At 40.2% G+C, this 17,497-nt stretch overlaps 1 protein-coding gene across 9 annotated transcripts in view; it reads right to left on the bottom strand.

The window, feature by feature from the left end:
* TULP4 (TUB like protein 4) overlaps positions 1-17,497 on the bottom strand; it is a 228,360-nt gene that overhangs the window by 54,279 nt on the left and 156,584 nt on the right. For all 9 annotated transcript variants that reach the window (XM_057738408.1, XM_057738416.1, XM_057738414.1 and 6 more), the window contains one exon: positions 793-973. In XM_057738408.1, coding sequence (XP_057594391.1) covers positions 793-973 — 181 coding nt within the window. The remainder of the gene's footprint in view (positions 1-792; positions 974-17,497) is intronic.

Genomic DNA, 17,497 nt, shown 5'->3' with positions numbered 1-17,497 from the left:
TTTCCCTTCCACTATTGGTAACATATTCTCCTTTTGAAAAAAGAGGTTGGAGCAGGGGATGGGATACTGGGGAAGAGCCAGAGCCCTGGGTGGACCAGTGCTGAGGGCTGACATTAGTGATGGCCAGCATCAACACCAAAGGTTTCTGCTTTGGGGGCAAGACACAACGCAAGGGGTGAAGAAGGCTGGAACCTGAAATCATCCCCACCAAGGGTCTGAAACAATCTTTCATTACTGGTCCAAATGTGAAGAAACGCCAATGTCATCTATGCTAATCTAACATCACTGTGAGGCCTGGGGGCGGGGAACATGGAAACCAGCCCAATGTACTGGCCTTCGTTACAGGCAGAACTAATCCCTTCCTCACACAACTAAAGTTACCGGCTTTAATAACATTAGGGATTTGGAACATCACATATTAAGGTGTATGAAGAGCATGGCATTTTTCATCTTCAGCTCTCTCTCTTCTCACTAAGTTGCTAAGCCCCACAACACCCAGGGACTTGGAAATGGTCATAAGTCTCGTTTTATATCTCAGAAAACCTAAGCCAATGGAGCTTCATTGACCTGACCAGTGATTCTGCAAAGAGGCACGGCAGAGAGAAGAGAAGATGGTGCAATCAAGAACAGAGATTAGGCCGGTTCTGCCCTGCATCTCAGCTGAGACCCTGCCCAGTAAGTTAGGGTGCCGTGTGTGCAGTGGGCCTTCCCCCAGCCCCCCACCCCACCCTCACCCCCATGGATGGGTTCGTTCTCCCTCCACACTCTTGTCCCTCGGAGCCCATGAGTGACCTTGGGGCGGGGAGTAGTCGTCAGAGTCCGTGTCGCTCTCGCTGCTGTCCTCCACCAGGAAGGCAGGGTAGTTCCAGGACATGCTGAGGATGCCGTCTGACTCATGCAGGAGGACGTGGGCCAGCATCCTGCCGTGGCAGTCCATGACGATCACCTGCCCATCAGCCGTGCCAAACAGCACCTGCAACCGAGGACCAGGATTGATGATGGACGGGGAGAAAGGTGGTTCCTGACAAACCTCACCACCTCGATTTGCTCACAAGGACTAAAGAAAGAGACCAGGTAAGCAACTGAGGAAATACACAAGGCATGAAGTAGTGGAAACTTGGCTGGCTGTTACTGGAAGAATTTCCTTCCCCTATTAGTGAAATGTGACTAACGCTATAATAAATATATTCATTACATTATGTGCACGTTTTCAAATACTGGCAAAATCACTCTTTCACCTTGTGTGGGTTGTTTTTGTCTGACTGTTTTGGTTTTTTGGTTGGAGAAGGAAGGTTAAGAAGAGGATAATATTCTTTACTTTTTCTTTAAAAAAATGCAGCAGTAGAGGTTCACTGTTAAAAATTTCTTAAAGAAAAACTTTAAATGTATGTAAGTATGTTTGTCTCGTTCTATTTCACTGAGACTAATAATGGTGTTGATGTATCTCAGTAATAATGTTATAAAGAAGTAATGGTGTTAATACATCCATTAAGGGCTTACTTTGTGCTAAGCACTATTCTAACAAGTTTACCTCATTAATTGTCAAAACAAGCCTGAGATCTAAGTGGCAGCACTGCTGGCCTGGAGCTGAGAAGAGCGCGACAGCTTGGGTGCTGAGGGCTGCTCCGAGGGTCCCCTTGAGTCCCCGGCCCTGAGCATACACTCAGGCGTGTGCTGGGGTGCAAGCAGACACATGGCCAGGGCTAAAGCACAAGCAGGCAGAGGAAGGCTGGATGGGGGTGGACGCCCTCCGTCAGAGAGGCGGAGGAGCTGCTCGCGGCTGCTGTAAGCCCCACTGACTGGTGTCATCCTGCTGGACATCCCGGAGGGGACCCTTGGGACCTGGGAAGCAGGAGCACACCGTGTTATCTTTGCGTGCTAGACTCCAGTTTCTGTGTCTGCTGCCACTGAAATTTTTGTATCTTTTGTGTCTAATGAGATTTGTCTACCCACCAGCAATTCACTATGAGAACCATACCAAGATTTACACAAAGGGAAAGTTATTTAAGACTTTTAGGTCCATACTTCCTTTTGCTTATAAGATTTTGACATTGAGCTCCTTGAGGGCCAAGACTGTCCACAGCTGTACCCCTGGCACTTAACAGAGCTTTGGTACCGTGGGCACTCAATAAGTATTTACTCTTACATGAGTTAAAGTCAGTGACAATCAAAAGGCAATTTTAGGGCATAAATCCTGATGATTACGAGAGATTAACTGCAAGGGAAGATATATTTCATTTAAGCAGTAACAGGCTCACAGAATTTACAGAGCTGTTTTAGATAAACCAATTGCCCATCAAATATTCCTTCAAACATGATCTACATTTTAATGTTTGGAAACTAAAAAAAAAGAAGCTAAAACAGTTTTCTCCCAAAGCCAGTGAGGAATCATTATCAAATGCTACTTAAAGGAAAAATGATAAGACGTACTAGGAACACAGTAAAAATCATTTTAGAAAAAGCTGAATTCTTGGCTGCCTACAGAGAAAATAAACAGTGTCCACTGGCAGGTCCACAAAGACCTCGTGCAACACGGGCAGAGGGAGGAAGACACTGGAGGGGTGGGGCCGACCCGGGGCAGCCTGGCAGAGGCAGACGCTGCATGTGCTTCCTGAGCAGTTTGCAGTGAAGATAAATATGGAACATGACCTCTTGTAACTTCAACTGAAATGTAGAATTACATATTTCAGAAGAAAGAGATGTGTGGGAACCCTGCCCACTGTAAGGCGACATCCTACGAAGCAGGCTTTTTCTTCTCCCTTTCCACATCCTCACCCATTTGTTCAAGCATGTCTGAAGGGCATCTATGTACAGTGGTGTACATGAAGGGGTTATTTCATCACTGTGACTTTGTTTCTCATAAACATAGCTCATTAGCAGGCAATAGCAAACAATTATTCTCCTCAAGTACCCAGGATTAAAATGTATCAAATCCCAAACATTCCGAGACCCCTCCCATCATGGGTTCCCACAGTCTCCACTGGCACCATCATCCCTATTCTCATATCTTACTGTGTGATTATTTGTCTTGTCTGACTCCCATGCTAGACTGTAAGCTTTTGAGGACATGGACCATGTCTGCTCTGCTCACTGCCATCTCCCCAGGGCCCGTCATATCAGATGACACATGGTGGGGTTTGTGAAGGGAGGGAGGAAATGAGGCTTCTTTTGAGTAACACTCACATTTTTCCATTTTGGAGAGGAACAGACACTATCTAATTCCTAAATAAAGGCCTGGTGGCTTAATGAGTTCTCAGTGTTCAACATCACACTAAAGCAAAAGATGACAAAAAAACCAGCCTCCAAATCCCCCATCATTAATCAACTCCGACTACAGCTCTCCTGAGAGATAATACACTATTAAGATCAGAGAGGAGGAAAAAGGCAGCCCTAATAGTTAGGCTGTCAAGCAATGATGGAGGAAGTTACTCTGTTTTGGAATAAGTATGTCAGATAACTGAAGAACACTGATACGACATAAAATCAGATTTTTAAAAATCTCCTCTATTACAAGTTCTTTTCATGCCTAATCACTCCCAATGAGATAAAGCCTCTATGAGCCAAGGACTTCAAGAGAACGACAGAAAAGTCTAATAATAATGAATACACACACTGGCAAATGCATCAGTCCCTGAGGCTTCTACTCCCCAATTCTGGTGCTCTGGACGGACTGGTGCCAGCTTCTCTTTCCCAGGCTCTGTGTCCTTTTTTAGGCTTGGCCCCAGATCCCCTTCCCTCTCTAAGAGGTCCCAGTCATGTCCATGGCCTCAAGGACCCCATTCAGGGCTGGCTCCCTGCCCAGGCCATTCCCTTAAGCTCCAGACTCACACGTCCAACTGCCTGCCAGCAGCCCACCCCTGGATGTGTCAGAGGCCAGGCCCTTCAGCGTCAACATGTCCCAGATGAGACGCATGACCTCATCCTTCCCTCAACCAACACACACAGCAGGTCCTCTGCCAGCAAAGACTGTGGCTTTATCTCCTCTGTCCAGTATGGTGTCTGGTACACAACAGATGCTCAGACACCACACAGAATTAACCTCACTCTAACCATGGCCCCGTCAACACTTTCTGCATGTCTATCTTTCCCATTAAACCATGAGCTCCTTGAGGGCAGGTCTGCACCCTCAGATTCTCACATGCTGCCTGCCATGAGTGGACGCTCAGTGACTATTAGCAAACAAATTTCTGCCCAAAGCTTTGGCCTTTGCCCAAGTTTTCCCACAAATAAAGTAACAATTTCTTTCCTTTTTTCTTTAAACCAATGCTTAAATCCTCCCATAAAACTGGCCTCCAAAACACTTTCAGTTATGGATGATATAAATTTCTGCCTCATATTTTTCCTGCTGTTTTCTCTCCTGGACTGCAGGCTTCATAGAGGGGCAGGGACAATGCTCCCTCTGTAATGTGTACGCTAAGAACCAAAGGAGCTGGTAGAAGCCTGCTAGTCCTCAGGCCATACCAGTTCAATGTCTGTCCCCCTGTACAGGGGACACTACTGCAGGGCAGTGTTTAACATCAATACAATGTTTAAAAAATTATGGCACCCGCATATAATCTCTCCATTTAAATGTATTCCATTCTAAACTATTTTTAGATGTAATTATTTTGAAATGTAATACAATTATCACCAGCAATTAAAAATGAACTAAGCGGAGAAAAAGATGGCGGCGAAGTAGAGGAACGTGGAATGCATCCCTCTCCACAGATGCATTGGGAATGCACCAAAAGACGCAATAATTCCCACAGAGAACCAGCTGAACACCAGCAGACGACCTCGGACACCAAAAAGGACCACAAGGAGCCCGACATAACCGGTAGGGAGGCACCTACGACGGCTCAAAGAGGGTGAAGAGGCAGAGCTGTAGCAGACAGGAGGGAGTGAGAAACATACGGAGGGTCCGCAGCGCAGCTCAGCGTTCCCGGACCCAGACATCGATTCACAGCTGAACAGAGGGTCCGGGAATGAGAGCGTGGGAACCGGAGAGCTGGTTCAGGGTGAAGAAAATTGTTGCCAGTAAGGTGACGGACGGAGAGGACAGGAGGGGAGAGGTCGGCGGCGAGGAGTGCCAGCCCCTGAGAGCTGCCTGGCCATGATGGCGGCTGGATGCTGCCGGCTCACAGGCAGGGGGGAGGAGCCGTGGGCGAAGCCTCTCTCTTTCTTTCTGTGCCTCTGCAACAGTCAGTGGAGAGACGCCCTGTGGGCCACCTAAGGTGCTCAGGGATAACAAGGACCCTCAGGCTCTCGGGCGGGGCTAGATTAAAACCCCTTGGAATGCCTGCAGCAGGGAGGCTGTCCAGAAAAAAAAAAAAACAACCCGAGAGAGGCTCAACTCTGAGACTTTCTGTTTACACCTGAGCCACTGGCGTCCCTCTGCAACAGGAACCTCCAAGCCCAACTGAAACAACAGTGTGCCACTGCTCACTCACTCCCAGGGGAAGGAGCCACTATTGCACTCCTTCCCTCCCCACACACCAATGCTTACAGACGAACAATAAAGGAAGCTCTGCTGGTCACAGAATAATGCGAAAAAACCCAAGACGAGTAGAAACACACTTACAGCTGAGACTCTAAGGAAACAGAAATATTAGCATCAATCCTACTGAACTGGTCCATTCTGGGATCAGTTCTGGATTTTTTTTTCTTTTTTTTTCCTTTATTAATTACGAGCTTAGTCCTAAGGGATCTACAGGTTTCATAACATAATTTCTTAATGCTATTTTTTATTCTATTTTTATTTTTTTGCCTTTTTATATACTTCTATTTCTAGCTAAGTTTTTGGTAGTATGGACAATATATTTCTCATACTTTCCTTTCATCCTTATCTTTTATACATTTCTATTCCTTTCTTTTTATTTGCATATTTCCAATCACATTACGCTCTTCTGTTGCCCTTTCTTCCATCCACTTTTAGTTTATTTTCTCTTAACATACTTATAAGCAACACTATCAATCTGCTCAGACTCCATGCTCTATTCTCCAGGTGACGCACCGCCTTGGTATTTAATGTTAGGGTTTTGTCTTTATCTTAGTTCTTAGTACAATTATCTAATTTCATTCTGAGAATCTCCATTCTCTCTGGTGGTACTCTAGCTCTTTTCTATATTTGATCCTAGCTTACAAAATCTCTCTGGATTAGTGTTTGTATGTGTAAGGTGTTATTTGTTTGTTTGTTTTTGCTTTTGTTTCTGATTTGTTCTGTTTTGGTTGTCAATTTCTGTTGGGTTTCTCTTTGAATATCTGATAGCATACTGGGGTTCTTCTGTCAGGTCTTTCCAGAGCCTTATGGCCTAATGGATTCAGTAATTGTGTGTCTTATACATGTATGTGTTTCCTAGACTTAGTATTTGTTTAACCCAACACTCAGACATTAGTCTGAGGCTTGGACAGTCTTCTATAAACACCTCTATCGCTGGGACAAGCAACCGCAAAAGTCTGGAAAACCATGAGGAAACAAAGAAATACCCTACAGGCAAAGGAGCAGGAAAAAAACCCACAAGACCAAATAAATGAGGAGGAAACAGGAAAAATGCCTGAAAAAGAATTCAGAGTAATGATAGTAAAAATGATACAAAATCTCGATAACAAAATAGAGAAAGTACAAGAAACAGTTCATAAGAACTCAGAAACACAAACAGCAAGGGATAACAAAATAACCGAAATTAAAGATACTCTAGATGCTATAACCAGCAGAATGACTGAGGCAGAAGAACGAGTAAGTGAGTTGGAAGATAGAATGGGGGAAATAACTGCCACAGAGCAGGAAAAAGAAAAAAGAATAAAAAGAATAGAAGACAGTCTCAGAGACCTCACTGATAACATTAAGCATACCAACATTCGAATTATAGGCATCCCAGAAGAAGAAGAAAACAAGAAAGGGTCTGAGAAAATATTTGAAGAGGTTATAGTGGAAAACTTCCCCAACATGGGAAAGGAAATAATTAATCAAGTCCAAGAAGCACAGAGAGTCCCATACAGAATAAACCCAAGGAGAAATACACCAAGACACAAATTAATCAAACTAACGACAATTAAACACAAAGAAAAAATATTAAAAGCAGCAAGAGAAAAGCAACAAACAACATATAAGGGAAAACCCATAAGGATAACAGCTGACCTTTCTACAGAAACTCTGCAGGCCAGAGGGAATGGCAGGATATACTGAAAGCCTTCAAAGAGAGAAACCTACAGCCAAGAATACTCTACCCAGCAAGAATCTCCTTCAGATTCAACAGAGAAGTCAAAAGCTTTACAGACAAGCAAATGTTAGGAGAATTCAGCACCACCAAACCAGCCTTACAACAACTGCTTAAGGAACTTTTCTAAGTAGGAAACACAAGAGAAGGAAAAGACCTACAAAAACAAACCCAAAACCATTAAGAAAACGGTAATAGGAAAACACATATCGATAATCACCTTAAATGTAAAAGGATTAAATGCTCCAACCAGAAGACACAGACTGGCTGAATGGATACAAAAACAAGACCCTTCTATATGCTGCCTACAAGAAACCCACTTCAGACCAAGGGATACATATAGACTGAAAGTAAAGGGATGGAAAAAGATATTCCATGCAAATGGAAGTCAAAAGAAAGCTGGAGTAGCAATACTCATATCAGACAAGTTAGACTTGAAAGTAAAGACTATTACAAGAGACAAGGAAGGACAGTACATAATGATCAAGGGATCCATCCAAGAAGAACATATCACAATGGTAAATATCTATGCCCCCAACATAGGAGCACCTCAATACATAAGGCAAATGCTAACAGCTATAAAAGGGGACATCGACAGTAACACAATAATAGTGGGAGACTTGAACACCCACTTACATCAATGGACAGATCATCCAAACAGAAAATAAATAAAGACACACAAGCTTTAAATGACACATTAGACCATCTCGACTTCATTGATATTTATAGGACATTCCACCCAAAAACGACAGACTACACTTTCTTCTCAAGTGCACATGGAACATTTTCTAGGATAGATCACATCTTGGGGCACAAATCAAACCTCGGCAAATTCGAGAAAATTGAAATCATATCAAGCATCTTCTCAGACCACAACGCCATGAGACTAGATATCAATTACAGGAAAAAAAAACTGCAAAAAATACAAACACATGGAGGCTAAACAATTCACTATTAAACAACCAAGAAATCACTAAAGAAGTTGAAAAGGAAATCAAAAAATATCTAGAAACAAACAACAATGAAAACACAACAACCCAAAACCTACGGGACGTGGCAAAAGCAGTTCTAAGAGGGAAGTTTATAGCAATACAGTCCTACCTTAAGAAACAAGAAAATGATCGAATAAACAACCTAACCTTACACCTCAAACAATTAGAAAAAGAACAAAGAAACCCCAAAGTGAGCAGAAGGAAAGAAATCATAAAGATCAGAGCAGAAATAAATGAAAAAGAAAGGAAGGAAGCCATAGCAAAAATTAATAAAACTAAAAGCTGGTTCTTTGAGAAGATTAACAAAATTGATAAACCATTAGCCAGGCTCATCAAGAAAAAAAGGGAGAAGATGCAAATCAACAGAATTAGAAATGAAAAAGGAGAAGTCACAATGGACACCTCAGAAATACAAAGATCATGAGAGACTACTACAAGCAACCATATGCCAATCAATTGGATAACCTGGAAGAAATGGATACATTCTTAGAAAAATACAATCTTCCAAGATTGAACCCGGAAGAAATAGAAACTATGAACAGACCAATCACAAGTACAAAAATTGAGGCAGTGATTAAAAATCTCCCAACACACAAAAGCCCAGGGCCAGATGGATTCACAGGTGAATTCTATCAAACATTTAGAGAAGAGCTAACACCTATCCTTCTCAAACTCTTCCAAAATATAGCAGAAGGAGCTGCTCCCAAACTCATTCTATGAGGCCACCATCACCCTGATACCAAAACCAGGCAAAGATGTCACAAAAAAAAGAAAATTACAAACCAATATCACTGATGCATATAGATGCAAAAATCCTCAACAAAATACTAGCTAACAGATCCAACAGCACATTAAAAAAATCATACACCATGATCAGGTGGGGTTTATCCCTGGGATGCAAGGATTCTTCAATATACGCAAATCAATCAATGTGATACATCATATCAACAACTTGAAGGATAAAAAGCATATGATCATCTCAATAGATGCAGAAAAAGCTTCTGACAAAGTTCAACATCCATTTATGATAAAAGCTCTCCAGAAATTGGGCATAGAAGGAAATTACCTCGACATAATAAAAGCCATATATGACAAACCAAAAGCCAACATCGTTCTCAATGGGAAAAAACTGAAAGAATTCCCTCTAAGAACAGGAACAAGACAAGGGTGTCCACTCTCACCATTATTATTCAACATAGTTTTGGAAGTTTTAGCCACAGCAATCAGAGAAGAAAAAGAAATAAAAGGAATCCAAATTGGAAAAGAAGAAGTAAAATTGTCACTCTTTGCAGATGACATGATATTATACATAGAAAACCCTAAAGACTCTACCAGAAAACTGCTAGCACTCATTGATGAGTTTAGTAAAGTAGCAGGATACAAAATTAATGCACAGAAATCTCTTGCATTCCTATACACTAACAACGGAAGAGCAGAAAGAGAAATTAAGGAAACTCTCCCATTCACCATTGCAACCAAAAGAATAAAATACCTAGGAATAAACCTGCCTAAGGAGGCAAAAGATCTGTATGCAGAAAACTTTAAGACATTGATGAAAGAAATCAAAGATGACACAAACAGATGGAGGGACATACCATGTTCCTGGATTGGAAGAATCAACATCGTGAAAATGTCTGTACTACCCAAAGCAATTTACAGATTCAATGCAATCCCGATCAAATTACCAATGGCATTTTTCACAGAACTAGAGCAAGAAATCTTACGAGTTGTATGGAAACGCAAAAGACCCCGAATAGCCAAAGCAATCTTGAGAAGGAAAAATGGAGTTGGTGGAATCAGCCTTCCTGACTTCAAACTATACTACAAGGCCATAGTGATCAAGACAGTATGGTACTGGCACAAAAATAGAAAGGAAGATCAACGGAATAGAATAGAGAACTCAGAAGTAAGCCCAAACACATATGGGCACCTTATCTTTGACAAAGGAGGCACGAATATACAATGCAAAAAAGACAGCCTCTTCAATAAGTGGTGCTGGGAAAATTGGACAGCAACATGTAAAAGAATGAAATTAGAACACTTCCTAACACCATACACAAAAATAAACTCCAAATGGATTAAAGACCTACATGTAAGGCCAGACACTATCAAACTCCTAGAGGAAAACATAGGCAGAACACTCTATGACATCCATCAAAGCAACATCCTTTTTGACCCACCTCCTAGAATCATGGAAATAAAATCAAGAATAAACAAATGGGACCTCATGAAACTTAAAAGCTTTTGCACAGCAAAAGAAACCATAAACAAGACTAAAAGGCAACCTTCAGAATGGGAAAAAATAGTTGCCTATGAAACAACGGACAAAGGATTAACCTCCAAAATATACAAGCAGCTCATGAAGCTTCATACCAAAAAAGCAAATAACCCAATCCACAAATGGGCAGAAGACCTAAATAGACATTTCTCCAAAGAAGACATACAGATGGCCAACAAACACATGAAAAGATGCTCAACATCACTCATCATCAGAGAAATGCAAGTCAAAGCCACAATGAGGTATCACCTCACACCAATCAGAATGGCCATCATCACAAAGTCTGGAAACAACAAATGTTGGAGAGGGTGTGGAGAAAAGGGAACTCTCCTGCACTGTTGGTGGGACTGTAAGTTGGTACAGCCACTATGGAAAACAGTTTGAAGCTTCCTTAAAAAACTACAAATAGAACTACCATATGATCCAGTCATCCCACTACTGGGCATATACCCAGAGAAAACCATAATCCCAAAAGAAACTTGTACCATAATGTTTACTGCAGCACTATTTACAACAGCCAGGACTTGGATGCAACCGAAATGCCCATCAACAAATGAATGGATAAAGAAGATGTGGCATATATATACAATGGAATATTACTCAGCTATAAAAAGGGATGAGATGGAGCTATATGTAATGAGGTGGATAGACCTACAGTCTGTCATACAGAGTGAAGTAAGTCAGAAAGAGAAAGACAAATATTGTATGCTAACTCACATATACGGAATCTAAAAATGGTACTGATGAACTCAGTGACAAGACAAGAACAAGGACGTAGATGCAGAGAATGGACTGGAGAACTCGAGGTTTGGGGGCGCGGGGAGTGAAGGGGAAGCTGAGACGAAGTGAGAGAGTAGCACAGACATATATATACTACCAACTGTAAAATAGACAGCCAGTGGGAAGTTGCTGTATAACAAAGGGAGTTCAACTCGAGGATGGAAGATGCCTTAGAGAACTGGGAAGGGGAGAGTGGGGGGAGTCGAGGGAGGGAGGGAATATGGGGATATCTGTATAAAAACAGATGTCTGAAGTTGGTGTACCCCCGAAAAAATAAAAAAAAAAATAAATAAATAAAAGAACTAAGCCACAAACCAAAGGGGGTAGGAAGAAGACAGCAAATCATTAAAAAGATTTATGTTTTGGAACCAGTGATGATATATCATCACCAGTACCTTTATCTCTGAATAAAGACCATATTAGGAAATTGCAACTATAAAAACACATGCTTTGATAAATGTTCACCTTTTTGCAGCAGAGTTTAATTAGTAGCATTGGAACTAGTTACAAAAGGAAATGGCTTTTCCCCATGTATTTGCTTTTGTAATTTACAGCTGGGGGAGAGGATAACAAAGTGATTACAAAGTCCTACTACAGGCATACCTTATGTTATTATACTTTGCAGATACTGTGTTTTTTACAAATTAGAGGTTTTGGGCAATCCTGTGTCAAGCAAGTCTATCGGGGCCATTTTTCTAATAGTATTTGCTCACTTTGTGTATCTGTGTCATATTTTGGTAATTCTCACAATATTTCAAACTTTTTCATTACTATATTTGTTATGGTGATCTGTGATCAGTGCTCTCTGATGTTACTACTGTAATTATTTTGGGGCACCACAAACCATGTCCATAAAAGACGGTGAACTTACTCGATTATCTAAATGACAACAAAGGATCTAGAATATGACATAAACTTAGTTAATATAGCAGGGCGTGAGAGAAATGACTGATTTTTAAAGTTCTACTGTGCATAGAATGCTCTCAAACAGCACTGCGTGCTTAAGAGAAATGGTTCATGAAAGGAAGAGTCAATCGATGTGGCAAACTTCACTGTTGTTTCATTTTAAGAAATTGCCACAGCCACCCCACCCTGTTCAGCCAGCAGCCATCAACATGGAGACAAGGTCCTTCACCAGCAAAAAGATTATGACTCGCTCAGATGACAGTTAGCATTTTTAGCAATAAAGTATTTTTTAATTAGGGTATGTACATTGTTCTTTTAGATATAATGCTATTGCACACTTAATAGACTATGGTATAGTGTAAACATAACTTTTACATGCACTGGGAAACCAAAAAATTTGTGTGACTAGCTTTATTACAGTGGTCTCGAACCAAACCCACAAATATCTCTGAGATATGCCTGTAGTAACTTCAGCCCCGTTGGTGGTAAGTATCTACACGTGCCGCTGTGGAGGTAGGAGTGAAGGGACCATCAGTGATGTCCCTTTGCCTCTTTAGAAGGAACCTTCTGTCCTGAGATGCCACCATAGTAAAACTTCTGTTTTGAAAGACCTCCCTATTGGGTTTCAGAACACTAGCTTTCAAATGTGTTTCAAGGCTTGAGTATTTTGCAACTAAGGAAACAGTCACTGAAATCAGACAGTTGTAAAGAAGAGAACTGCTTAGTTGATTAATGGAATATTTCCTGGTTCAAAAAAAATAAAGATAAAATATAATTTCACAGTTGACTATAACACTCATTTCTAAAACACACCTTTTAAGACTTATTCTGATAAATATGGGAAAGAAATCTCACCCAAAATACCTATAATAAAAATTTGTATGTTTGGGCTAAACATATAATTTTGAAGTCATTTCATCTCTTCATTGCAAAATAACTGCTTATAAACTAACCCATAAAGAAGAAAGACTATTCTATGTTTAAAGATTTTCAGAGAAGGATATATTCTGTCTGCCTCAGGTAATGAATTTAATGTTGGATAATTCCCATTTGCTAGAACCGTCTTCCCCAAATCTTCAGCCTCCATTTTAAAGTTTATTCACCCTTTTAAGACACCTATACATGATTCCTGAGGCAGGGGGTGGCACAGAATGACTACAGGACTAATTTAAAAATACATTTAACTAGGATACCTCCAGAAGAACACACAAGTAATTGGAAACCCAATTACCTCTGGGGAACAGAAGTGGGTGGCTTGGGGATAGTGGGTAAAAAGCGTACTTTTCACCATACATCCTTTTGAACATTCAGAATTATATACCATACGATGTGAATATACTATTAAAATATATTTAAGTACACATGAAATGAGGTAAAGAGAAAAGTTTCAGAAATGCAGCTTCATATCAGATCTCTGGATCAGGGTGAAAAGTGGCCCATGTAGCCACTTACCACATAGTCCTTGGAGGTGAACGCACACCTTTAATTTGGGAAGGAGGTGCTAGGTGACTCTGAAATCTGAAATCTGCTTAGCCTATTTGGTGAAGACAGTCTAAATCTACTAGGAAAACATCCTTTCCTTTGCAAAGAACTCAGAACTGGGAGTTGGCTGGCCAGGGGTCTGGTTCTATTTTGACTCCTAACGGCTTATGTAACTTTGAATTGATCATTTTACCTTCCTGAGTATTGTTCTCTTCTGTCATCTAAAAAGTTAGGACTTCCCTGGTGGTGCACTGGTTAAGAATCCTCCTGCCAATGCAGGGGACACAGGTTCGATCCCTGGGCAGGAACATCCCACATGCTGCAGAGCAACTAAGTCCATGCACCACAACTATTGAGGCTGCGCTTTAGAGCCCGTGTGCTGCAGCTACAGAAGCCCATGCGCCTGGAGCCCGTGCTCTGCAACAAGAGAAGCCACGGCAATGAGAAGCCCATGCACCACAATGAAGAGTAGCCCCCACTCACTGCAACAAAAACAAAGCCCACGCACAGCAAAAAAGACCCAACACAGCCAATTAAATAAATAACTAAATAACTAAATAAATTTATTAAAAAAATACATATCTTTTTAAAAAAAATTGTGGAATGAATACTTAATACGAGATCTACACTCATAGATTTTTAAGCGTACAACACTGTTTTAAGGGTATAATATCGGTCACTATAGGTTGTACAAAAGATCTCTAGAACTCCTTAATCTTGAATAACTGAAACTTGAGCAACTGAACTGCATTCCCTGTTCTCCCCTCTCTCCAGCCCTGGGCAAAAACAATTCTACTCTCTGCTTCTATGCATTGGATTATTTTAGATACTTCATTATTTTGAGATATTTTTATTAGACACCTCATTATTTTAGATAAATCATGAAGTATTCGGCCTCTAGTGACTGGATGATTTCACTTAGCATAACTCCCTTGAGGTTTAGCAATGTATTATTTAGCCTTCCTTTTTAAGACTGAACAATATTCATCGTATGTATATATTTCATTGTATGAACACATAACGTTTTATCTTTTCATTCACTGACAGACATTTAGGTTGTTTCCACATCTTGGCTGTGGTGAATAATGCTGCAGTCAACATGGTTGTGCAAATATCTCTTTAAGACCCTGCTTTCAATTCTTTTGAATAAACAGCCACAAATGGAAATGCTGGGTCATACAGTAGTACCTCTATTCTTAACTTTTTGAAGAACTTCCATACTGTTTTCCACAGCTGCAACATTTTACATTCCCACTAAGTGTACAAGGGTTCCAATTTCTCCACATCCTTGCCAACACTTTTTTTTTAATAATAGCCATCCTAACAGGTGTAAGGTGATATCTGTGGTTTTGATTTGTACTTCCTGATGATTAGTCATGGTGAGCATCTTTCATATACTTGTTGGTCAATGGTAAGTATTCTTTGGAGAAATGTCTATTCAAGTCCTCTGCCCATTTTTTTTAATCTGGTTTTTCTTTCTTTGCTTTTTAATATTTTACTAATTTGGGGGTTTAAAAACTTTTTTTTTGCTATTGAGTTGAAGGAGTTCCTTAAATATTTTGGATACTAACTACATATCACATATATGGTTTGCAAATATTTTCTCCCATTCCACAGGTTGCCTTTTCACTCTGTTCTTTTCTATGCTGTGCAGAACCTTCTCAGTTTGATGTGGTCCTACTTGGTTAATTTTGCTTTTGTTGCCTATGCTTTTGGGGTCATATCCAAGAAATCTCTGCTAAGCCCAATGTCATGAAGTGTCCCTTATGTTTTCTTCTAGGAGTTTTACAGTGTCAGATCTTATGTTTAAATCTTTAATCCATTTTGGGTTGATTTTTGTACAAGGGTCCAATTTTATCCTTTTGCATGTGGATATCCAGTTTCCTAGAACCATTTACTGAAAAGACTATCTTTTCTTCGTTGTATATTCTTGGTACTCTTGTTGAAGATCAGCATGGGTTAATTTCTGTTCCATTGGTCTCTATGCCATTGGTATTTATGTCAGTACCATACTGTTTTATTTGATGTAGCACTGTAATATATTTTGAATTTAGGAAGCGTGATTCCTTCAGCTTAGATCTTTTTCATGACATTGTTCTGGTTAGTCTAGGGCCCTTGTGGTTTCATCTGAATTTTAGAATTTTTTTTCCTATCTCTGTAAAAAATGCCATTGGGATTTTGATAAAGATTGCATTGAATCTGTAAACTGCTTTGAGTAGTATGCACACTTTAACCATAATAAGTCTTCCCATCCATGAACACAGGATGTCTTTCCATTTATTGGCGTCTTCCTTAATTTCTTTCCTCAATGTTCAATAGTTCTCAGCGTACACATCTTTTACCTCCTTGATCTAATTTATTCCTAAGTATTTTATTCTTTTTGACACAATCCTAAATGGGATTGTTTTCTTCATTTCCTTTTCAGATAGTTCATTGCTAGCATATGAAAATGCAAGTGACTTTTGTACACTGATTTTGGATCCTGCAATTTTACTGAATTCATTATTCTAACAGTTTGTGTGTGTGTAGTCTTTAGGGTTTTCTACATATAAGATTATGTCATTACTTCTATTTGAATGTTTTTTATTTCTTTTTCTTGCCTAATTGCTATGACTTCTAGTATTTTGTTGAATAAAAGTAAAGAGAACAGGTATCACCTTGTTTTTTTTTTTTTTATAAATTTGTTTATTTATTTTATTGGCTGTGTTGGGTCTTTTTCTGCTGTGCGCGGGCTTTCTTTAGTTGCGGTGAGTGGGGGCTACTCTTCATTGTGATGCAAGGGCTCCTCATTGCCGCAGCTTCTCTTGTTGCGGAGCATGGGCTCCAGGTGCATGGGCTTCAGTAGTTGCAGCACACGGGCTCAACAGTTGTGGTAAAGCACAGGCTCAATAGTTGTGGTGCACAGACTTAGTTGCTCCGCGGCATGTGGGGTCTTCCTGGAGCAGGGATCGAACCCATGTCCCCTGCATTGGCATGCAGATTCTTAACCACTACGCCACCTAGGAAGCCCTGGTATCACCTTGTTTCTGATCACAGAACAAAAGCTTTCAGTTTTTCACACTGAGTATGATATTAGCTGTGGAATTCTCATATATTGTCTTCATTATGTGGAAGTAATTTCCTTCTATTCTTTGTTTATACAGTTTCCTAATCATGAAATGGTGTTGAAGTTTGCCAAATGCTTTTTCTGCATCTATTGAGATAATTATATGGTTCTTATTCTATATACTGTTAATGTGTGTATCACATTAATTGACTTTTTTATATGTTGAACATCCTTGCATCCCAGGAATAAATTCCACTTGATTGTTGTGTAAGATCCTTTTAATGTGCTGTTTAATTCAGTTTGCTAGTATTTTGTGGAGGATTTTTGCACCTATGTTCATCAGGGATATTGGTCTATAATTTTCTTTTCTCATAGCGTCTTTGTCTGGCTTTGGTATCAGGGTGTTGGTGGTCAGATACTATAAAATTCTTAGAGGAAAACACAGGAAGAACACTCTTTAACATTAAACACAGTAATATCTTTTCCAATTCATCTCTCAGAGTAATGGAAATAAAAACAAAAATAAACAAATGGGACCTAATTAAACTCAAAAGCTTTTGCACAGGAAAGGAAACCACAAACAAAACAAAAAGGCAACCCACAGAATGGGAGAAAATATTCGCAAATGATGCTACTGACAAGGTTAGTCTCCAAAATTTACAAGCAGCGCATGCAGCTCAGTATCTAAAAAAACAAACAACCCAATAAGAAAATGGGCAGAAGAGCTAAACAGACATTTCTTCAAAGAAAACATACAGATGGCCAAAAGGCACATGAAAAGATGCTCAACAGTGCTGATTATTAGAGACATGCAAAT

The sequence above is a fragment of the Hippopotamus amphibius genome, chromosome 6, assembly GCF_030028045.1.
Source record: "Hippopotamus amphibius kiboko isolate mHipAmp2 chromosome 6, mHipAmp2.hap2, whole genome shotgun sequence".
Lineage (NCBI taxonomy): Eukaryota > Metazoa > Chordata > Mammalia > Artiodactyla > Hippopotamidae > Hippopotamus > Hippopotamus amphibius.
The sequence above is the reverse complement of the archived record's forward strand: the minus strand, read 5'-3'. Positions and strand labels throughout refer to the sequence as shown.